Source organism: Toxotes jaculatrix, chromosome 15, assembly GCF_017976425.1.
Source record: "Toxotes jaculatrix isolate fToxJac2 chromosome 15, fToxJac2.pri, whole genome shotgun sequence".
Lineage (NCBI taxonomy): Eukaryota > Metazoa > Chordata > Actinopteri > Toxotidae > Toxotes > Toxotes jaculatrix.
In genome coordinates, this window is record NC_054408.1 from 9,240,279 (window position 1) to 9,263,083 (window position 22,805).

At 40.2% G+C, this 22,805-nt stretch overlaps 3 protein-coding genes across 7 annotated transcripts; 2 read left to right on the forward strand and 1 right to left on the reverse strand.

Moving 5' to 3' along the window:
* Positions 1-20: 20 nt before the first annotated feature.
* On the reverse strand, positions 21-5,549 carry gabpa (GA binding protein transcription factor subunit alpha). 3 transcript variants are annotated; one of them, XM_041057386.1, is made up of 10 exons: positions 5,413-5,549; positions 3,560-3,661; positions 3,321-3,465; positions 3,062-3,146; positions 2,717-2,941; positions 2,415-2,609; positions 2,171-2,227; positions 1,707-1,832; positions 1,123-1,315; positions 21-816 (listed from the first exon to the last, which is right to left on the reverse strand). In XM_041057386.1, the coding sequence occupies exons 2-10, from the start codon at positions 3,634-3,636 to the stop codon at positions 594-596; spliced, it is 1,326 nt and encodes a 441-aa protein (XP_040913320.1). In that variant the 5' UTR covers positions 3,637-3,661; positions 5,413-5,549; the 3' UTR covers positions 21-593. The 3 variants fall into 3 exon arrangements, with proteins under 3 accessions (XP_040913320.1, XP_040913322.1, XP_040913321.1); XM_041057388.1 differs by lacking the exon at positions 5,413-5,549 and adding an exon at positions 4,576-4,826; XM_041057387.1 differs by lacking the exon at positions 5,413-5,549 and having other exon boundaries at positions 3,560-4,567.
* Positions 5,550-7,811: 2,262 nt separating this feature from the next.
* Positions 7,812-11,752, forward strand: u2af1 (U2 small nuclear RNA auxiliary factor 1). Its single transcript, XM_041058126.1, has 8 exons — positions 7,812-7,931; positions 8,865-8,952; positions 9,323-9,389; positions 9,808-9,857; positions 10,357-10,455; positions 10,583-10,716; positions 11,234-11,326; positions 11,425-11,752. Exons 1-8 carry the CDS (start codon positions 7,888-7,890, stop codon positions 11,546-11,548), a joined length of 699 nt encoding a protein of 232 aa, XP_040914060.1. The 5' UTR covers positions 7,812-7,887; the 3' UTR covers positions 11,549-11,752.
* Positions 11,753-13,515: 1,763 nt separating this feature from the next.
* cbsb (cystathionine beta-synthase b) lies at positions 13,516-22,573 on the forward strand. 3 transcript variants are annotated; one of them, XM_041058116.1, is made up of 15 exons: positions 13,516-13,638; positions 15,086-15,439; positions 15,812-15,918; positions 17,538-17,672; positions 17,794-17,873; positions 17,965-18,169; positions 18,687-18,778; positions 18,904-19,026; positions 19,116-19,200; positions 19,329-19,434; positions 19,699-19,776; positions 19,892-20,026; positions 20,160-20,268; positions 20,384-20,468; positions 20,698-22,573. In XM_041058116.1, exons 2-15 carry the CDS (start codon positions 15,093-15,095, stop codon positions 20,838-20,840), a joined length of 1,830 nt encoding a protein of 609 aa, XP_040914050.1. In that variant the 5' UTR covers positions 13,516-13,638; positions 15,086-15,092; the 3' UTR covers positions 20,841-22,573. The 3 variants fall into 3 exon arrangements, with proteins under 3 accessions (XP_040914050.1, XP_040914049.1, XP_040914051.1); XM_041058115.1 differs by lacking the exon at positions 13,516-13,638 and adding an exon at positions 13,691-14,087; XM_041058117.1 differs by lacking the exon at positions 13,516-13,638 and adding an exon at positions 14,731-14,756.
* The last annotated feature ends 232 nt before the right edge of the window (positions 22,574-22,805 follow it).

Genomic DNA, 22,805 nt, shown 5'->3' on the forward strand with positions numbered 1-22,805 from the left:
TGAAATGACTATTCCAGACGTTAAGAAAAATGCTTGCCACTTTATTCCCCCTGGTGGACAAAAAAGGGTCCAACAATTAAGGGAACAAACACTAAATAAAATACAAAACAGATCCTCTATAAATGGAAAATATGAAAATACACTTGCCCTTGTGGCTATCAAAAACATGAAGTACCGGTATATACAGTGGAAACAATTCTAAGCTACAGACAAGGAACACATTACACAAAGCTCATAATTGGGTTTTCAGTCACACGTTAAAGCATTCAGTCACATGCACAACAGCATTACTCAGTAATCACACAAACATTCTCCACCCCATCCTGAACACGCTTCTCTTGGTTAGAGTTAAAGAAAAGCAGAGGAGAAAAAAAAAACAACTTTTTACCTGCTTCAGTCTAACTGGACTAAAACTGTAGAGATATTAACAAAGTTGTTAATCCACACTGATCAGGGATCAGCCTTGCATTTCTGTGCCTAACAAACAGCTGTATCAAAAAAGGAAACAAAAAACAAAAAAGTCAATTTGATTTCCAGTCAGCGGTGGAGAGCTAACTTTGCCTGTGGCAGCTGGAGAGTGCTGTAATCGTCCTTCAGCTGTCCTTGTCTAGTGTCGTGGTGGCCAAGGTCACTGTAGTGATGGGCTGACCGATGCTGTGCATCTGCATGCGAGCCAATTTCTTCTGCTCGCACTCGGTCACCAGGTTGTTGAGCTCAGCAGCACTGTAGCCAATCAGAGTCCTCAGGTCGCACACAAACTTGTAGACAAAGCGCTTGCCCTGCACCTTGCTGATCATGTCCCCGTCGTAGTAATACCTAAGTGAAAATATGGAAGTGGGAATCTCTTTGTGTAAAGCCCAAATAAAATCATACAACATCACAACATCATCAGAGGATATTTCCAAGTTTAACAAGTCAGGTCATGTTTTCAAAACCACTGATCCTGATACCAAGCGAGCAGGTTGAGAGGGATTTTGGAGGCTGATCTGTATGAGGGACTAAATGTCAGGATACCTCGGTCTGTTCTACTTTGATTTTGGCCATTTTAATCTTGTCTCTCACAAGTCCACCAACGTTATGGAAGTGTGATACTAAGCCACAGTACAAACTGAAGAGACAAACCTGAGGGCTCTGCTGAGTTTCTCGTAGTTCATAGTAGGTTTGTTCTTGCGCTGGCCCCATTTCTGAGCCACCAGTTCAGGCTGGTTGAGTTTGAACTCTCCCTCCTCGCCCACCCAGGAGATGCAGTCTCTCGCATCCTTGTCTGTCAGCAGCTCCAGCAAGAACTGCCACAGCTGGATCTGACCGTTGTTACCTTGCACCAGAGAAACGCAGCATTTATGGTCAAATCTACACCACAACTACATGATGACATTAGGAATATGAATTATCAATTAATATTGATTAATGTGCTAATTAATAGTACATATTTAAGATATGATAATGACATCTTGAAATTGCTTACTTAGTTTTTTTTGCCAATTTGTTTATTATCAAAGAAGAAGAAAATCTGCAAAATCTCACATTTGATACAAAACGGCTGCAATACAGCGTCAAAGATGTAAGCTGCCGTTACATTTTCTGTAAATTTACTAATCAGTTATTGAAATAATTGTTTCAGGCTGTCCAAACAGAGCCTCTGAAGAAGAATGTAAGCTCTTTACATACAAACGACATACAGAGTCTGTGCTAGTAGTGTGTATTACCTGTGCGGTTGCCAGGTGAACTGCGCTCCTCTCCTCCTGAAATACGCGGAGTTCTGGGGCCTCGGCTCTGCTTCAGTACCTTTATGGCTGTGGGTGTGCTCACTTGAGCTGGGATTATCTGCACAGCTGGATGCACAGATGAGAAAGTCAGAATAATAACTGATTCATCAATTATCAAAACTGCTGTCCATTCATTTTCTTTTGATTAACTGAGTCTAGTTTTGAGTCAGGCTGGTGAAATAAATAGACTTTGCTGACTATGTTCTAAGTAAATAAAGAACAAAAAGATATTTTGTTCTTTTTTTTATGTCTCTCCCCTGTGGGCGAGAAAAAGGCAGGCAAAGTAACATGAGCAGCTCATGACTTGCCAAGTCCAGCTCATGGCCAAGAGTGTCTGCGAGGGCATTTTCAGGCTGAATAGTTTTAAGTTTTACATTGGGCTGATTTTTCACTGGAACGCTTACGTTGATCAATCGTGACTGTGGCGTCCCCACCAGACTGATCCTGGCTGGCCAACACATCTGAAATATAAACAAAGGACAAGAAAAATTCAGTATAAAGCTCTGACTTGAATCTCCCTGCACAGCAGAGATGCAACTATTACCATTGGTTTACTTCTGCTGACTTCTAAGACACCCTGTCAACCATCAGGAGTGTGTATACTTGACATACCCACACTCTGAAAACCCACAACTCCTTCTGACTTACATTTGCGTAGGAGTTCCAGGTGACTCCAGAGTATCTCTCCATTGGGAACTTTCTGAAGGAACTCCTCTTGGCTGAAAGCGCAGAGCTCTCGACCTGGGATGTGAATGCTGCCTATTTCCATCTCGTCAATGTTGAACTCCTTCATCACCCACACTGCCCAGTGGATGACCTGGTCAGCAGACCAGAGCACGGGGTCTAATGGAGGACAGAGACATCTCATATACTAATAGCTATATTTATTTGTCACTACTTAAAGGATTGTTCTTCACCACAGTTAAGCATTTCATTAAAGTCGTCCTCACCATATGGTATGCCCAGGCGGACCTGCTCTTTGCGGTAACCTTCGAGTGCTGCAGCCCAGCGTGTAACTTGTTCTGACGTCTCATCAGAGAGGCCGGACCTCTCCACAGCAATGAGTTGACCTTCCTCTACCAGAGCACCCTCCTCCCCTGCTGCGTCTGGATCAATCACCACTTCTACTGTTTCGACCGGCTTCACGATTTCCAAGATGTTCAGCTTCTCCTCACCTGAGCAAGGAAGGAAAAAAACACAAATGATAAAGATCTGGACACAAACAGCAATAATTCACAGCATATTAGCTGATCTCTGAAACACCCTGTATGGATCGTTTCAGGTTAAATCAGTACCTGGTTTGGTTATGATCTGTAGGCTGAGCTGCACTGTGCCATCTGTCTTTACTCCCTGATCGAAGAGGCTGTGATCAGGGTGAAGCTAAAAAGAAGAACACAACGGATACCATAAATCACAAGAGAGAACACTCAACATGCTTTGCAGTCGACTATCAGACCAACATTACACACCTGAGCCCTATTTTTTTAGGCAACATCAACAACAATAATCAAATCATATAGAGATCTTGATGGGCTCTGTTATGCATACAGTTACCTGAATGTCCTGTAAGCAGATCTCATAAGCATCCAGTGATATTTGGATACGAGGTTCCAAAAGCTTCTTCAAGTTGCCAATGGGCTCATTGATGTCGATGTCTTGCTGAATCAAATCGGATGCAGTGATCGTCTGCTCCTCAACACTGTGGTTAAAAAAAAAAAGAGAATAGAAAGAATCGTAAATGTGTAGTTACTGTATGTGTAAGAGTATGCACTTCAAACTACCGTCTTGCTTACCCTTCTTCCAGGCATGCCTGTTTCTCCCGTTCGTCAATCTCAATCTCTATCATCTCTTCTGGTTCACTTTTAGACATTGTGTTTTATGCAGACAGAGCCAAGCTGTAGGAGAGAAAGAAAACAAACAGTTAACTGTAATCTAGTGAAATAACTGATCAAGACCAAAGTATGATATGCTGTTAATGTTATGTTTGTATATTTTTGTTAAATACGTTAATCACCCCATGGACAACAATCTTCAAACAAAGACTAATCAGTTAATTGACTAATCATACATCTCTAAATTCATTCATTATTATACAATAGTGCATATATTCAGTACATATAAGAATTGAGATTATGGTTGCATTTTTAGCCTCCAGACTCAGATTCCATTTTATTTACTTTGGTATAGGGCTGCAACTAATGATTATTTTCTGATTGAATTAATGCTTCTAATGCTTCTATAATGCTTCTAATAACTTTTTAGCAACCTTCAGCTTCAATAAACCTCTCCCACAGATTTTGAACCTTCATCCAGAAGGCACAACTAGCACGGCAATACCAGAAAAATAGATCTACTGTTGACTTAGATTACTTCTGTTGCCTTTATAAATGTGTGTACTGTTGTAATTTGCTTCCATGGTATGAGACAGGAAACTTTCATTTGGAAGTCCAAGCAGCAAAACAAAAAAGTTTCAGTAACAGATGTCTGTAATAACATTTTAATACAGAGTACATAGAGTAGTTCAGCTTCTGCATTTAAGTTTATGGCAGTGAATAAAGTGCTCGTGCTGTAAATATGAAACAGGCCAGTTTAATGTAAGTAGTAGTAGTATTAACAGTATAAAGGCCTCTCAGCCTCGACTCCTAATTGGCCGTGTGGGACAGTTCACTGACTGCTATGACTGCTAACGTTAGCCAACTCGAGGGCGAGGCTTTGGCGTCTAAAGGCCAATCGGTAGGCCAATAGTGACCAAACATAACGACACACAATACACGTATATTGGTAAAACACTTAAAAATAAGATTTGTACACCGGACTGCACGTGTCGCTGCGCTAAATCTGGTCCACAGTGAACCATGTTAGCTACGATTTGGCGAGCGAATGCACCACGGGGGCGAGGCAGCCCGTTTCACAACCGTCTGTCCCGACGTGCTAAACAACGGTTAAAATATCCCGATATCGCGCTGCTCCACATAAGCTAAACAAATCTTTATGAAAGCACACTTTAACTCTGCACGTAGAAAACTTTTAAAACGGAAATAGAATAAACGGAAACAAAACAGCATAGGGCAAATGGAAAGGAGCCGGAAATCCTGGCTAAGGTTTACAACGCTACAAGACTTCCGAGAGCAGCAGTGATAAATACGACCCAAGTTTTAGAGGAAAAGTAACGCCGCAGACCTACCGCGATGTCGATAATATACTGAAATAACGCTCGGCTAGACGTAAACTCCGACTAAACAGAGAAGAATGGACTAGAAAACAGAGTGCATCGTCTCTGGATGTGTACGCACTGTGCGTGTTTGTGGCTGGACGGTGATTTGCGCCGCGGCAGCTTCACTGTTAGCAATTCGGCTAACACCGAAGTGGTGTAACTAACTTTGTAACGTTATTTCTGCGTTTCCAGACAACCAGAAAGCTCTAGAAGCATCCGTATAATGCACATGCGGCGGTCTAGCTTTGTTTCTGTCTTAAAGGTAGGCGGCCTCTTCCCACGAAGCTAACTGGGAATCAACAACAGCTAGTTAGCTAGTGAGCTACAAAACAGCGGGAAGAGTCCAAGCGCGACAAACACTGTCCCTTACATGACTTAATTTAGTACACTTCCTGTAAGAACAAACGCGTCTTTCTCCGAAAATATCCATACCTCTTAAGATTCAGGCCTTCAGAGATGTTGGAGTTTATTCAACTGTGGTGGATAAGCAGCCAAAATTCACACACAGTCGAGTCGTATCATGCAAGTTATTTGGTGAACTACACACACACACTGAGGAGGGCGGAGACTAACCGACAAGACTAAAGTTAAAACTAACACTTGGATGAAAAACACTAAACGTTTCTGTGAGACTGGTCTGTATTTTATCGAGCACTCGACTTTCGGTTATCATTTCTTTTTTACAAACGTGTGCCCAGCATATTGCCTGTGATATTTTAATAAAGTAGACCAACATAGTTTCACATCAGCGTGAAACTGTCACCCATTTACACTTCTCACCCACAGTTAAGTTCGTTATAAATTTCATACACAGAGATATTGCCACTAAGTAACTAACGCTATGTTTATACTATCCTTATAAGGTTAAGTGATTTTTATCTTTGAACTTCCCTGTTTTTGTTCCAAGGTGTTGAAATCAAACGATGACTTAAAGCCAAGTATATGGAGGATTTGTATAACTGGGCCAACAGTTTCAAATAAACAATTTTAAATATTTGCAACAGGACGGAATCAGGCCAGTAGGGGGCCGTGGAGCAAAAATGAGCTGAACCTCCCCAACACGTTCAAGCAGCCAGTTTTCCTATAAGAATATGAACCAGGTAAACATATTGAAGGTATCAAAACTGCATTGTGACACAGGGCCACCGTAAAGTTGGACCATCTCGGGGCTCTTTCACAGAGGAAAAGAAAACCCTGGGGCTCCTGAGGGCCTAGGTCTGGAACCCTGGGGCAATTGCCCATTGTCTCATTCTTAAACCAGCCTTGGTTTTCAATAGCAAGGTTTTTATGTCTACATGTATTGTTAAAGCTACGTGATGGTTATGTGAATGCACATTGTTATGGTTGGTCACTTTGGTCTTGCAATATCAAGCACCAAGTTCTTAATTTCTCTTAATATACAATGTCCTTATCTCTGAACTTAGTGAATCGTTTGTTAATGTGCTATCAAATGTTATCTGGTGAACAGTCCAGTATATGTTCATGTGATGATGCTATTTTTTAAGTGTGTGTATATATATATATATATTTATATTTATAATATATAGCTCTTGATTACTGTTGCAGAAATGTCAAGTTTACTAAATAAACGCATCTTACAAACAAAAAAAACTAAAGTGGTCTCCTTTGAGACTTTATACTCAATTTTTTTTTTTTATTAAAAAATAAAAAAATAAAACAAAATTGAGTATAAAAACTAAAGGTCTCCTTTGTGGGTTTTGTGATTAGACTAATGGTATGACTAGGATTTAAGATGTCTGACTGCACGGCTCCCCAAACAAGCTAGGATAAAGTAAGCTTTTGAGTTGCATGTAAATACAGTTATCCTTGGTGGTCTTGACAATGTAACAATGGAAAATTAGCATAATAAGAACATGTAAACAGTGTAAGAGGACGTTGTTTTGGTGCTAAGTAGACCCCCACAGTCAATGAATAATAACGGTCTACATAATTTACCCTGGACAAGTTCCAAATCTCCACGTTAAAATCTACAATATTAACTACTTATATGGTTAATGGCGTAAATGGTTTAACCAGCTTTTTTAAAAGACGTATTTATTTATTCTGAAGGCTATTAATACGTCATTCACACAAGCACATAACGGCATGTTCAGTGTGAAAGCGACTCTTGTTTCGAAAGTCACAGTCGGGACGGAAGTGACTGATAATGTCGAGTATTTCCGGTTTGCCTTTAAAATAAAAACAGTAATTTTCAAGTATTTTATAGTACCGAACAAGTGAAGATATGTTTGAAAAACTACTTTAATTCCAGAAGCTGCCAAATTAATTAATTTAGCAGTTTCTCTCGTAAACCTTTACGATTATGATTTGAATGATATTTTGAATGCGGGACGTTTACGTTTAATTGAGCATTTTTACACGGTGATATTGCTTCTTGTACTTAAGAAAAAGGTTCTTCCACTTCCTCTTATTCCACCACTGATATTAACCAAATGCAATTTGTACAGCGGCCATTTAGTCTCAAAATTTAACCACAGTACAAGATTAGGCAGATTTTTGGAGCTTGTAGTTTTGGTACACATTAAATTACAGTAGAAGGACAGAGTAGAGGCAAAGAGGAGTATACTGACACATGCACGCTGCAAACTAGAACAACGTTATTAACTATGGACTCGAAATCAGCAGAAATGTCAACAAGTACTACACATTGTATATAATGTTGGTTAATACATTAGCTTCATAGAGATAATATTTACTGCAAGTGTAACGACTGGATTTCACAAGTGGGGTTAATAAACTGCTAAATGTTGTTGTAATTTGCGCAGGTTTTGCGCAACTTTTCGGAGTTTTGTTAGTACGTAAATGTGGAGATTACGCTTTTATTCTGAAAGAGTTGCGGCGGAAGTGGCGTCGTTGTTGCTGCTGATTGAACACAGGCCAGCCAAGATGGCAGAGTACCTGGCGTCCATTTTTGGGACAGAAAAAGATAAGTAAGTGGTTAACGTTAATTTAGTTGATTGTTACGCACTCTTCGTCTCTTTCATAAGAAAGGCCGCTATGACTAGCGACGCTGTATACATTAATATGCTGTGTTTACAGTCTCTATCTGGTAAAGATACACTAGCTTTAGCTAATTGTGCTACCACGCTAACATCAGTAAAATACCGCGCCGCCACTGTTAGCCCAGCATCTGGGTGCTGAGCAGTGCTCACAGCGAGTTACTTTTTTAAAATTAAAATCGTATTACTTCACTAATTAAACGTTAGTAAAAGTGATGCATTATTTAGTATCCACCTTTTAGTTAGAGCTATCTGACGCTAGTCCATGCAAGTCTTTGTTCCTAAGGAAAACAGTTACACACTTACCCCGTCTGTGCGTTATTGAAATCGTTAACTGGTCCTTAATCCCAGCCCCCTACCTTTAATCTTATTGTTTTGGAAAGTATACCCAAAGTAAAGAATAAGACCGGTGTGTATATGTCCACTGCTTGTCGTCATCTTCGTACCACTTTTTAAACTTATGTGTGTCGCTTCCTGTTAGCAGGCATTGTTCTTCTTTCAAAGCTTTATAAGTCAGTGTAACATAAAAACTGTGTTTAATTTGCCTTTTTTTTTGATCTAAAGAGTAAATCTGACTAAATTTAGGATACATAAAAATAGGAAACTATGTCAAAAGTGATGTTTGTAATCCTACCAGAGTTCAGGGAATATCAAGGCTTCAGGCTCTCATATCTGGTTGGAGTTGAGCCCATAGTGGAAAATTTAATTTGCTCTGTTTGCTTCGTTTATATATATATTTTTTGATAAAAATTGCATCTGTCTGGAAGAAGAATGATCATAATATGTAGATTTTCAAGTCCAATGAAAACAGTTTTGTTTTATGTTTACCTCATCTAATCTTAACCATTTTCTCTTTTTCCCCAGGGTCAACTGCTCTTTTTATTTCAAAATTGGTGCCTGTCGACATGGAGACCGCTGCTCCAGATTACACAATAAGCCAACGTTCAGCCAGGTAAGAACATGTTTCTTTTGTTCCAAATTTTCCAGAGATTTCATTCCTTTATAATAGGAATCACTTGTTATCAATACCTATAAAAGAAGTCTGTCTGTCTGTCTGTCTCTCTCTCTCTCTCTCTCTCTATATATATATATATATATATATATATATATACATATACATATACATATATATATACATATACACACAAACATTAAGGACTGAAAACATTTATTTCTTGTGTTTGTCATTGTTTTCATATAATACATGTATTATAGTTTGATGGTATACAAACAGTTGATGGCAGTGTAATGCTAATAGAATAGGTTAAAGTTCAGCCCTCATCAAAACTAATCATCCCAAAATTTACTTTGGTGTGTTTCAGACAATTGCCCTCCTGAACATTTACCGGAACCCTCAGAACAGTGCCCAGTCTGCTGATGGTCTGACCTGTAAGTGTTTCAACTCATGACATGGACCTGTGACTCTGAGAAATGCTGTTGGAAATCAGCAGACAAATTTAGCGGATAGGCAGGCTGTCCTTACATGACTTGTCCAATATGTCTGAGCCAGTGAATATGAATGTTGACTGCTGAAGGCAAGAGGTAAACTGCATTTGAACTGACCATTGATCTGTCCCTAAGCAGCCTATGTGGAGGCATCAGCACCATGTGGCACATTTGACATAAGCTTTGCAGGCCAAAGCACCACTTAAGTGACCCAGTGCCACTCAAACCAGTCATTTACCCACCAGAAGACAGCACATCCTGACCAGAATTTGTGTTCGTCTCAGTTTGTGTGACACAGAATTTGTTGCAGAAATATGAATTCTATCCATGTTCAGTTGCCATTCTTTCTTATAACCACTAGGTGCCATCAGTGACATGGAGATGCAGGAGCACTATGACGAGTTTTTCGAGGTAACTCATGCCATTCTGAAGATTGTCTCATGTAGTGCCGGCTTTCCTCAAACCATGACACCACTTTGCCACTGGTACATTTTCTTTGAATTCTTATGAGAAAATCATTCGAGAAACCTTCTTTATATTCAGGTAAAACTATATACAGCATGTAGCTGTTTATGACATAGTAACAGTTCAGCACTTTTTGTTTTAAATCATCAGGGAATCATATTAGGGCAGTGGTGCCATTTTGCAAATAAAACGCACTGAATTTTATTTTGTTTTTATTTTATTTAACCTGAGTCCTGAAAAGAGTCTATTCTGTGTATTCTATGTTCAAATAATTGTTTCTCATAAAGTCACATCACTTACATTGAATTGTTTATACATTGCTCGGAACAAATGTGATCACAGTGATCAAATAATTGGTCACAGACACAATAAATAGAAAATATTCAGAGTCATTTACGCTCAGATACATAACATTGCAGTTCATTGTTCACTTCCATCCTTTCAGGAGGTCTTCACAGAGATGGAAGAAAAATATGGAGAAGTGGAGGAAATGAACGTATGTGACAACCTTGGGGATCACCTAGTAGGAAATGTCTATGTGAAGGTGAGTGTCATGCCTTAATGCCACATAAGTTACAACTGGTGTTTTGGTACGGTTTTTAGCTCGGATCCAGAACCAGTGATGCTTCTCCTCAGCTACACTCTGTTTGTCTCTTGATGGTTCTTTGTAGTTCCGTTACGAAGAGGACGCAGAGAAGGCTGTGATAGACCTGAATAATCGGTGGTTTAATGGACAGCCCATCCATGCCGAGCTCTCTCCTGTCACAGACTTCAGAGAAGCCTGCTGTCGCCAGTATGAAATGGGGTGAGTGCTCCAATGTGGGATACAGTTCATATACTGTAATATAAGTTTATTTAACCAGGAAAAGGCATCACTGAAATTAAGATTGTCTTTTTCGAGTCAGTGCTGATCAACAGTCGACAGTAAACAATGGTCAGAATCCTACATTTACTTTAAATACATCACATTAATTTTTTAAGTTGGGATCTCCAGACATCCAGACCTGAGCAGCAGTTTGTTGTTAGTCTGAAATAATTTCACTGTGATGTAATGTAAGGCAACGTTATACCTTTATAACAGTAAAATCTGGCTCACTTCCTGTTGTCATATCTTCAGCGATTTCTTGTTGCCAGTGTAAAGCTTTTGTTCAAAGTCTCTGTTGTTAACTGTGTGTACAGTATGAAGCATGTCTTTGTATTTAAGTTGTTAATTCTCTGTTAGCATACAACAGCTTGTCTGTTGTAGCTGCTGTGTGACATTATTCCACCTCAGATTTGAATCTACTGCCATGCTGTCCCATTAAGTTGCCCTCTCTCCACAGGGAATGCACTCGTGGTGGCTTCTGTAACTTCATGCATCTGAAGCCCATCTCACGTGAGCTGAGGCGAGAGCTGTACGGGCGCCGCAGGAAGGGGTACTTATTGTTTACCTTCACACTAAGGCATTTTAGGTAAACCTACCTGATCTGTTGGTTTATAGCATTCCTAATCGCTCCATTCTGCACTTTCACAGCCGTCACAGGTCTCGGTCCCGATCGAGAGAGAGACGATCTCGCTCGAGAGACAGAGGTCGAGGAGGTGGCCGTGACCATGAGAGACGTCGCTCCAGAGACAGAGAGCGCTCAGGACGATTCTGAACCACAAGCCATGACTACTTGTCCTTCCACCCCTGTGTCCATCCCCAGTCTGTTTTTTTAGGTTTGTACCCTCCCAGATCTATTCTAGGACTAATTGAAAGGTACCCCATTTTGAAGCTGTGACAGCATTGATGAACTTGTTGATTTCTTGATTTCTGAAAATGACTTTCACCTCATTAAATTGAAAATTTTTTCTTAATGGGACTAATTTATGAGTCTTGCTTGTCATTACATAGTATAAATCTCAGGAAGATGGCAGCTCCTTGCTGACACTTGAGCTGCCTGCTCTTGTTTAAGTCAGATAAAATACAGTAAGAAGTAAATGTACACAATGAAGATTATTTTACCCAACATGCAGTTTGTTCAATTCATCTCAATGCTCAGAGGTCAATGTTTCAAATGAATAGATAACTTCATTAGATACAGATAGCAAAACTTTGTGTTCCTGGGCTTTAACCACATTGTCTCTTAAAATAGAAAAATCTGTTGACTATCTGTTGGTCTTGGCACTTTTGAATTTTACAGTTATCCAATCAGCCAATCACATGGCAGCAGTGTAGTGAATAAAGGCATACAGAAAAACGCCAAGAGCTTCAGTTAATGGTCACATCGGAAAAGCATCTCAGAAAGCACAACACGTCAAACCTCGAGGCAGATGGGCCAAAACTTCTGAAGACCATGTCGAGTTCCACTCCTGTCAGCCAAGAACAGTTTGAAGATGGGCAAAATGTAGCCTGGTCTGATGAATCTGGATTTCTGCCGAGGCACGAAAATGATAAGGTCAGAATTTGGCATCAACAGCATGAATCTATGGACCTGATCTGCCTTGTGTCAGCAGTCTAGGCTGGTGGTGGTGGTGGTGGTGTAATGGCACAGGGATTGTTTTCTTGGCTGACTTCGGGCCCTTAATACAATCTTGGTTTGAATGCCATAGTCCATCTATTGTTGAGTATTGTTGCTGACCATGTTGATCCCTTTATGGCCACAGTTTACCATCTTCTAATGGCTGCTTCCAGCAGGATAATGCACCATGACACGACGTAAAGGTCATCTCAAACTGGTTTCAATAATGACGATAAGATAAAGATACACCTTTATTTGTCCCACAATAGGGAAATTGCATCTGTCACAGCAGCAAAAAGACAGATTCAGGCACTCAGAATATACAAAAAATCAAAAATATAAAGACTCAAGATTTACCGGAAAAATAAATACTAAAATAATATACACGGTGTGAGCAGTATATACAATATGGAATCACTGTACACACTATGAGCACAGTATAGACAGGATGAACAGCACAGAGAGTGTGAGCAAAAGCGAATTACTTCACAATGCAGTACATATTGCTCCTGAAATTGATTATCTACAATTATTTACTTTGAACCACAGGTCTGTTATCAGTTATTGTCAGTTATGAGATTTTGAGATTATGAACTTGCTGCTAAATTTCTAACTTCGTTTTCTGGTTCTTCCTTGTCCTCTATTTTTATATGTAATATACACAAATTCTATTCAAAGGAACTGTAGTAATCCCATGACATATTGTAGGATAACTATTCACAACCTTTATGGAGCCTGAGTATGGTAATGTTCTGTTCAGGATCCTTGACTCTAACCAGTCAAATCAAGATCAGCAGCCCCCACAACATTCAATTACCCAATCACCCAAACAGTATAGATGAAGTAATAAAAAAACTGATTTCACTAGCTACAGCTGCTTACATGCATGGATTATGTTATGATATTGTATTATGCATTATGACCTATTTTAACTTTTGCTGATTATTGCAGATACTTTATTATTTCTTACTTTAACCTGTGACAATTTAGTTAAACTGTGGTGTTGCTACTTTTACTTAAAAACACAGTCTTCCAACACCGACTGAAGACTCAGTATTAGACCAAAGATGGAAGTCAGACACAAATAATTGAGAGCTGATTGGAGGACCGCCCCTCCCAAACCAGCCGGTCAACCAGCGTGGTGTAATCAGGTGGGCTTAACCTGGGATGTGGGCGGGTCAGGTCTGTCTGTGCTTGGTAGGAGGCTCGATCAAACGCAGCTGCTGGGGGTCTTGTCTGACGCAAAGGTGGGTTCACGACTCTTTATTTGACGCCGAGCGCATTTATCATGAAATAACATTTAGTTAATAGCGATTCAGCCTTTCTTTTTGCATCACTCGATCCGCGCAAACAACATTTCTTTGCTCTTAATTCCTCATGAAGTCAGCTTTATTTAAAGTAACGTAAATGAGGAGTCGCCGCTGCAAATATCTGTCGAAGCTTTGAGACGCTGACGCGCTTTTTACATCATTTAACTTTATTCGGTGTAATTTTATTTTAAAATGGATGAATGGGCTATTTGTCTATCAATTATTCCATATGATGTTTGTCTTGATTTGCTTCCTTTGGTCCGGTCTGTCAAATAATGTTAAATGGAACGGGATTAAAACAAAAGTTATTTCCTTAATGAGCTGATTGTCCACGGTTCATATGGTGATTTAAAGTTTCCCACCTGCGTTGAATGAAAGGAATTTACGTAAGTCTGCAACTAATTTTCATTACCTCTCAGTGTCAGTCATTTTCTCAATTAATTGTTTCGTCCATAAAATAACAAAAAAAGATTTTTTTTTTTTTTTTAAAGACAATCATCATTTCTGAAATTCATATTTGATTTGTGATTTATCCATAACCCAAATATAATGCTCAGCTAATCCATTTGGCCAAGAGATCTTTTTCACAGAACGTATTTTGACAGTGTGTAAATCTAAAAAAAAAAGTAAAGTAAAAGTAAATCATAGTCTGGATGGCAGCAACTCTTTGATATATTGGATGCATTTTAAAATAAACCATTGTCTCTGTACCTGTTGAACATAATAGAGCTAACCTCTGGTTAAAAAAACCCTTTAAAGCCACAGTTCTCAAACTGTCACTATCAGAAGGCAGCAACAAGAATCAGTGTATTAAGTGTTTATGTATTAAGTCAATTTTAATGCCAAATTTTATGGCATTCATCTTTGTGTCATTTGTCCAAGCGCTAGAGTGACAAACAAATCTGATCTGATTAGACAAAATGCTCTCTGTGGCTCTTCAGTGATTCACGCACAAATCTTTGAGCTTTTCCAGTCATCACTAATCAGCGAGTATCTCTGGGTGCAGGTCTGTGATATCTTTGTAAAGTGCCACAAGGGACTGTTTGATTGCCAAGGTATTTGCTTGCTTTATTTGCATGTTGCCTTTGGGTGTCAGAATTTCTTCAGCATTACTTGAATCTTGAGGCAGCGCTGCAGTCTGTATACAAATTTGCAAATGTTTGCTCCCTAAAACACTACACACACTACAGATGATGGTGAACATGGCAAACATTATTAAGTACAGCCCATGGATGTATTATAGGAACAACTGGGGTTGTTAAAAAAAAGCATAACAAAAATGTAATGTATACCCAGATTCTAGAACAACTATAGAGAACAAGTTCATCCATTAAAGTCTAATGGTTTTGTGTATGTGCATAACACCTGTCCCATCTCCCTACAGGTGAGCCATGCCTTCTGTTTCTGGAAGTAAACGTTTGGAGGATGTTCCTACTCTTTGCCCGCATGCAGCTAACCTGGTGAATGAAGATATCACCTGGGATCAAAAGTCTTCCAGTGTGAAAGGGGGTGCCATAACTGTCACCAGTGGTCACAGCATATCTGGTAATGGAGAACAGGATCGTCTCAAGGTTCACGAAGAATCGTTCCATAAAAGTGGGGGAAAAGGTGAGAGTGAGTTGCAGACCAGAGAAGTGACAGCTGATAAGAGGAACTGGATCCGCCCTGATTTGCCCAGCAGATGTACCTGGAGGCTGGGTGCACCGATTTCAGAGTCACCTCATAGTCACCCAGAACGGTAAGAGCCATACTGACGTAACCTCTGAAAATCAATCAGTAGTCATTTGTTGAATTATCTAGCTCACCCTCTCTACATGACACCAAGACTGAATGACATGCAAAATGTTTACAAGTGACATGGCTACATATGTAACATAAAAAAAAGACGACTTCTTCACCGTCTTTATTGGTGCATTGGTGTTTCTCCACACAGTAAAGGCACCTGTAGATCAGTGGAATAGTGTGAACCAGTTGGCTGGAATGTGTATCATGTCACCTGCGTATGTCCTGATGAATGTACACAAAAGCAAACAGCACAGGCACCCACACATAAAAACATTGCTCCACAGTTATTATTTTTATTGAGTATTTTCTCTTCTGTCCATTGCAGCACTAAGCCCCCCAGCATCCTCCCCAACATCCTCGGGAACATCGGACACACACCTCTGGTTCGTTTGAACAAAATCCCAAAGGAGTTTGGACTCAAGTGTGACATATGTGAGTAAAAACCTGCAGAGCTAGGATGAGACGCACACATTCATATGTGCTGGCAAATCAATAAGAGCAAAATACAGAAAACATTTGAACATCCACTTTTTTGTGCCAGTTTTTTTTTTAAACATAAAATTACTTGTAGCCTACTTTCTGTGACAATGCAGTACTGACAAGACAAAACAAGTAAAAAACAAAATCAGAAAGTTGGTGCAAGAAGTAATGTTTTGCTTATAGTTTATAGCTTATAGTTTATAGTAAATCTTTTTAAACAGCATCATAATAGTATTATTTTAAAACAAGTTTTACGGGTTCTGCAGAGGCTTTGCCACATTAAAACTGTGAGAGATAATAAATGTTATGGTGGGGAAGAACCGGACTGGAGAGTAAAATTTTGTTTTCCCGTTTCAGAAAGGGCAGACACCTCTGACCTCTAACAACAGCATTATTGTTCCCTTTGCTGGAACAGAAAGTAAGCTGAGAAGTTTACTCTGTTCAGTGGGGCAGGGGAAAAAAAGTGCTGGCTGGATGTGACTGCAGCTCAGAAACAGATTAGAGAGTGAAAGCCTGCCTGATATACTGTCTTTGGGTACAAGGCTAAGAAAGACTCCTTTCAGGGAATAAGTCATGCATACAAAAATTAAATCGATACATGTAAGTGGAACAGCCATCACTGCTCTTAAAGGGGCTGTTAGTACCACTGGCTTCCCGCTCATCTGTTAAAAAGGGAACATTAAGGTATCATGTAGCTTGTGGCCTTATGTTGCCCGCTGTGTGACTGTTGGGAGTTTTTGTCTGAGGACGCAGTGGGCTCCCATGGATGGGGAAGTGAAAATGAATGAGCTGTTCTGTTGACCAACAGAGCAAAGCACAGGTTCAGTTTAAATGAAACTTGCAGGGTGTTGGTTCTTAATGTAGCCTCAGATCCACCATCTTGTATTGGCAGCCTGGTGAGGTCTTTGGGTTCAGCGAGGATGAGGCCTGTCAGAGGCGTCATTTTAAGCTTCCTACGAAAATCCCTTAACCTGATGAAAGCAATGTTCCAGTGTGTTCCCATGGCTTAATGAGACGAAGGATCTCGCACTCGATACTTGAACAGTTTTCATGTGATGGGGATAACTCTCTAGTTCACTCATCAGTTTCTTGTAGCCATCCCAAATTTGTACTAATTGGCAGGTGTGTTGATGCACTTGCAGAATTGTGTGTGTGTGTGCCTGAGTGAAATGCAGAGTGTGTGCGGATGACCACCTGACTCCCCACTTATAATGTCCAAAATTAGTTGAGTTCAGTCATCTTCCATAAGCTGCTTTACACCGGTCAGTTTTCACTAGTCAGCTACAATTGCAAACATTTCCACACAGTGGACATTTAAATTGTCCATTGTGTGGACAATTTGAAAAAAGCCTACAGTTGTAACTTTGTGATTTCCACATTACAAATGTTTCCACATCGCAACTGTGTTATTTGCAAATCACACTTGTGTGATGTTACACATTTAATTCCCAAACTACTCGTGATCACAAAATCATGGTTGTGCCTCCATGTCTCATTCTTATTGTGTTGTAGATTTAATTTTAAAAGAGAGTTTGAACCATTCACCAACATATTTTCATATGTGTGTTTAGTGGCCAAGTGTGAGTTCTTCAATGCAGGAGGCAGCGTGAAAGACAGGATTGCCGTGCGGATGGTGGAGGACGCTGAGAAAGCCGGGATCCTCAAACCCGGAGACACGATCATCGAGCCCACCTCTGGAAACACAGGTGCGAATAGGCGGCAGTGTGTCCTAAGTGATGAGCAGGAAGCAAGAAAACGGAAACTGTCAGAATCAGCTGAACATGGTATTACCTGCATAATGAAAGAAAATCCTCTTCCTGTCGGCAGGTATTGGCCTCGCCCTCATAGCTGCAGTGAAAGGCTATCGCTGCATTATCACCATGCCTGAGAAGATGAGCATGGAAAAGGTCAGCAGCTCTTTTAATAAGGAGACAACTTTCCATTAATGCATTGTGGATCATTTAGCTAATTGAAATCTGATCTTATGTTGTGTTCTAGGTGAATGTTCTGCGAGCTCTTGGGGCAGAAATTGTGCGTACGCCTACATCTGCAGCTTTTGATTCAGCAGAATCTCATGTAGGTACAGCTTGGCGTCTAAAGAACGAGATCCCCAACTCGCACATCCTCGACCAGTATCGAAATGCCAGCAACCCCCTGGCTCACTATGATACCACAGCTGAGGAGATACTGGAGCAGTGCGATGGTTTGTGCTCAAGATTTTTTTTTCTTTGTGTAATTAGTTTTTCTTTTTGAAAGACTGAGATAAAATTGTAAAATTGTATTTTCTTGGTACACATTTTCTTGTAGCTACTGATTTTATATATTTTTGATGTTTTGGCTCTTTTATTTTTGGCAAACTGGATTTGAAATGAAAACACTGTCCTTGAAGTCTAAGTCCTAAAGTTTGAGTTTGAATTGTTGGGAGTGAACATCCAGATGTGCTGTGCAAAGATGGTTTACATAGATGTTCTTTCTCATTTGAAGAACTGGATAAAAGTCGTAATCTAGGTGTAATCAGCCCAGTAGAGCTCAACCCTGCCTCCTACAGAATTCACACATCCTCTCAGACACTGCCTCACACTGACCAAACAGATGTGGAATGTAGACTCATTTTCTTTGACTTGGTCATCACACAGCAGAAGGATCCAGTAACTGTTTGTTGTTGAATGAATCACATTCCTTTTTTTTCTTTTCTTTTTTTCTTTTTTTTTACCTTTCAGGTAAAGTGGACATGTTGGTGGCTGGAGCTGGCACAGGTGGTACACTCACCGGTGTTGCCCGGAAGTTGAAGGAGAGGTGTCCCAATGTCAAGGCAAGACTCACCTTAATGTGACTAAGGGCCTGTTTGAATGTGCTTTTACATAATTAAATGTCTTCTTAATCTTTACTCTGCAGTGTCTCCAGTCTACACACTGCTTTCTTGTTTGTTTTTAACAGATAGTTGGTGTGGACCCTGAGGGCTCCATTTTGGTTGAATCAGAAGAGAAAAATGAAAAAAAGGTTTCGTTTGAAGTGGAGGGCATTGGATACGACTTCATCCCTACAGTGTTGGACAGATCTGTGAGTGTGTTTGTGCACATGTGTATTTGTACATTTGGCATGGGTTGCACACAGAGCAATAATAAGGTGTTTTTGGTCTAACTATGCAGATTGTTGACATGTGGTATAAATCAACTGATGTGGAGACGTTCACTATGTCACGCAGGCTGATCAGAGAGGAGGGTCTTCTGTGCGGTAAGTTCATAATACTGACCAGCTGATACTGTTAAGGTTCTCTAAGTATTATAGGTTTTACTGCACAGTCTTGGAGGTTTGTAACACTCTCTAATTATGTATTAGTTATTTTGTCTGTTTGTCTGCAGGTGGCAGCGCTGGCTCAGCCATGGCAGCAGTAGTGAAGATGGCTCGGCAGCTTGATGAGGGACAGCGCTGTGTGGTCATTCTGGCCGACTCCATCCGTAACTACATGTAAGAGACAGAGGACACAAAAACAGATGCTGCCCATTGATCTAGTGCGATGAGAGTCTTGTGTGCTGATGGGCTAATTTGCACTGACAAGTGAAGTGGAATATTAAAACAACAAGACTAAAGTGTGTCCCAAATCCAAACTACATGCTACCTCTATACATATATACATAACTGCATTTTAAACCAGGCTGACTTCGTCACTCCTGGCTTTTTCACACTGTTGTGTTATCTGTTCAAATTCATTGGTAGTTATTTTGCCTCCAGGTCAAAGTTCCTGAGTGATGAGTGGATGTGTGAGAAGGGCTTCCTCAGTCTGGAGGCTCCGATGGACCACAAACCCTGGTAACAAATTTAAAAAACATCAACCACAGCTCAGCCATAACGATATACAGGGGGCATTAATCCAACCCACAGATGAGTGTTAAATGCCACATCTGTTTCACTCTCTTTCTTTGAGGTGGTGGAACCTGACTGTCAGGAGTTTACGCCTGTCTGCCCCCCTCACTGTCCTGCCATCTGTGTCCTGCCAGAAAACCATTGAGATCCTGAAGGAGAAAGCGTTTGACCAGGCCCCAGTCGTCAGCGAGTCAGGGTATATCTCCATTTTTGACATAAACAGAAATAATAAGCTTGCATTACAGTTCTATTGTACAAAACAACATAATCACCTGAATTATTGCAGCTAGAGGATTAGTAAGTGATGGGGGGGTTTGGTGTGTTTTCAGTGTGATCCTCGGGGTGGTGACTCTGGGAACAATTCTGTCCTTTGTGTCAGCTGGAAAAGTCAAAGCCTTAGATGCTGTCAGCAAGGTGCTCTGCAAAAGTTTCAAACAGGTCAGTCAGTAGAAACACAAGTACATGGCAAAATGGATGGCAGACATGTACACATGACATACATACAAATTTAACTTCATGTACTTGTCTGATCTCTCTACATTTGTGCTCTCAGGTGCACCTGACAGACAGCCTGGGGAAGTTGTCCCGTATCCTTGAAACAGAAAACTTTGCCTTGGTGGTGCAAGATCACACCCAGTGTAAGATCCTTATTTTTTTGGGTGTGGATGTAGTACAAATGCTATTTTTAAGTGTTGATGTTGATCACTTCTTGGAAGGAGGAGTGGCATGTGTGGGTTCATGAGATTGAGAAATTTTTTTTCATTAGTAATCCCTTCGTTAGGACTGTCAGCAAAATGTCTAATGTCTTTGAAGAAAGTCATAAGGTCAGTAACATCACTGTAACCTCAGTCCCATGTCTCTCTCCAGCTGAGGCTGATGGATCAGTTTGCCAGAGGCAGATGGTTTTTGGCGTTGTGACAGCAGTCGACCTCCTCAACTACATCACCACACACGAGAGGCAGGATCGCTCGTCGTCTGAATGCTCTCTGCCGGGCAATGTGTCTCTGTGACTGTATAGCATTTAGGACGTAATGTATGTGTAGACATTAAGGAATGTATAGAAAAAGGCCAGCCTTGTCCTTTCAGTAGTTAATCTGTCCCGTGTTGATTTATGTGATTTTTTTATTATCGTTATTAATCATCATTAATCATTAAAAATACTTTTTAAATTAAATGGGGTTTTTTCCACTGGGTTTACCTCGCAGCTGTAATTGCTGTAGGAACACCAAACTGAAGGGAGGATTTGACAAAACAAATCTTGACTTGAGGGTTTGTTGCATTAGGTGGGGATTGTCTCGCTGGTCTGTTTTCCCTCACCATCCACCAACTCCTGATCAGTGACTTCCCACTCAGCACAGTGATGGGTTGTGGATGGATGTTTGTGTTTGGGGTCATTCCCCATATACATATGACCACATGTGAGTTTCATTCTTAATTAATGTGATAACAGTTGAGCAACATATTAATGGCAAACGATCTCAGTTTGCTCAAGAAGAGTGGGAGATGTTTTTTTTTTTTTTTTTTTTTTTTTTTGGTCAAACTATCAAAGCTTAAGAATAAACTTTATTGCTAAAAGAACAATTATACTGTTAAATGTTTACCGTACTTAGCCTGAAAAAATCTTTTTAAATAAATAGACAAGTCTGTGGATATTATTAGTGAAAGATGTACTGTACAGCTTTAGGCTTGCCTTGGTTTTCTACACATTTTTCTTAAGGTTGTAGTTAATCTTGCTTTTCTGCAGCAGGTGGACAAATGCCTCCACCTAGTGGCCAAAAAGCTCAAACCAAGTAAGCTTATAACAGCAAAAAGACCAGGAGTGTTTAAGGTTACAGAAATGTGTTGCATACTTGGTTATGAAACTCAAACAACATTTCTGAACACTGTTTTTTTCCCCATAAAAGATTTATATTCATAAATCTGCCCCTGGATCTTAAATCAGGTAAAAGGTTGTTGAACACCAACAACTGTGCTGGTGTTGTGTCATTTGAAGCCATTATTTGTTTTCCTCTAAGATAGTTCTGATGTAACCTTGAGGTACAGTGGCTTCAGAAAGCACTCAGACCCTTTTGCAAATTTTATTGCATTGTAGATTTCATTTTAAATGGATAAGACTGCCAAATGTATTAAAAATGAAAAGCCTAATTTCTCATTTACAGAAGAATTCACACCCTAAATTCATTCCCTTTCCAGCAATTACAGCTTCAAGTTTCCTTTGGAAAGTCTCTACAAACTTTGCGCAAGCCTTGGATTTGTGCAGTTCTTCCCATTAACCCTGGCTGATTCTCTCAAGCTCTGTCAGTTTAAGAATTTGTGAACATTCATCTTCAGATCTCAGATGTTCTGTGGGGTTTAAGAGACTTGTCCCAGAGCCACTCCAGCGTTGTCTTGGCTGTGTCCTATGGACCTGGTTAATCAGTTTGGCTGGATGGTGAACTCTCAGGAGAGTCCTGGTGGTTCCAAACTTGTCCCATTTCACAATTATTGAGGCCACTGTGTTCCTGGGAACACTCAAAGCTTTAGATATGGTTTTATGCCCTTGCCCTGATCCATGACTCACCACAATTGTATGACAGAGGTCTACAGAAAGTTCCTTGGACTCCATGACTTGTTTTTGTCCTGACATGCATCGTTACTTGGCTGACCTTTTACACAAAGATGTGTGACTTTCTAAACTATATCCAGTCAGTTCAGTTTACCACAGCTGGACTCCAATCAAGTTTTAGATACATCTCAAGCATAATTAAAAGCAAACCTGACCACAAATGTATATTGATGGGCAAAAATGGCAGTTTTAAAAGAAATCTGCACCACAGAAGGGGTTTGAATACTTTCGGAAGCAACTGCATTTTCTGGGTCATTATCTTGCCGTGAGATGAAACCCTGACCAATTGGTCTGTCATTCTTTGTTAGCTGCCAACATACAGTCTTTTTTTTTTAATAATGCATCAGAGGGTGTTGTAACACAGTCTGCA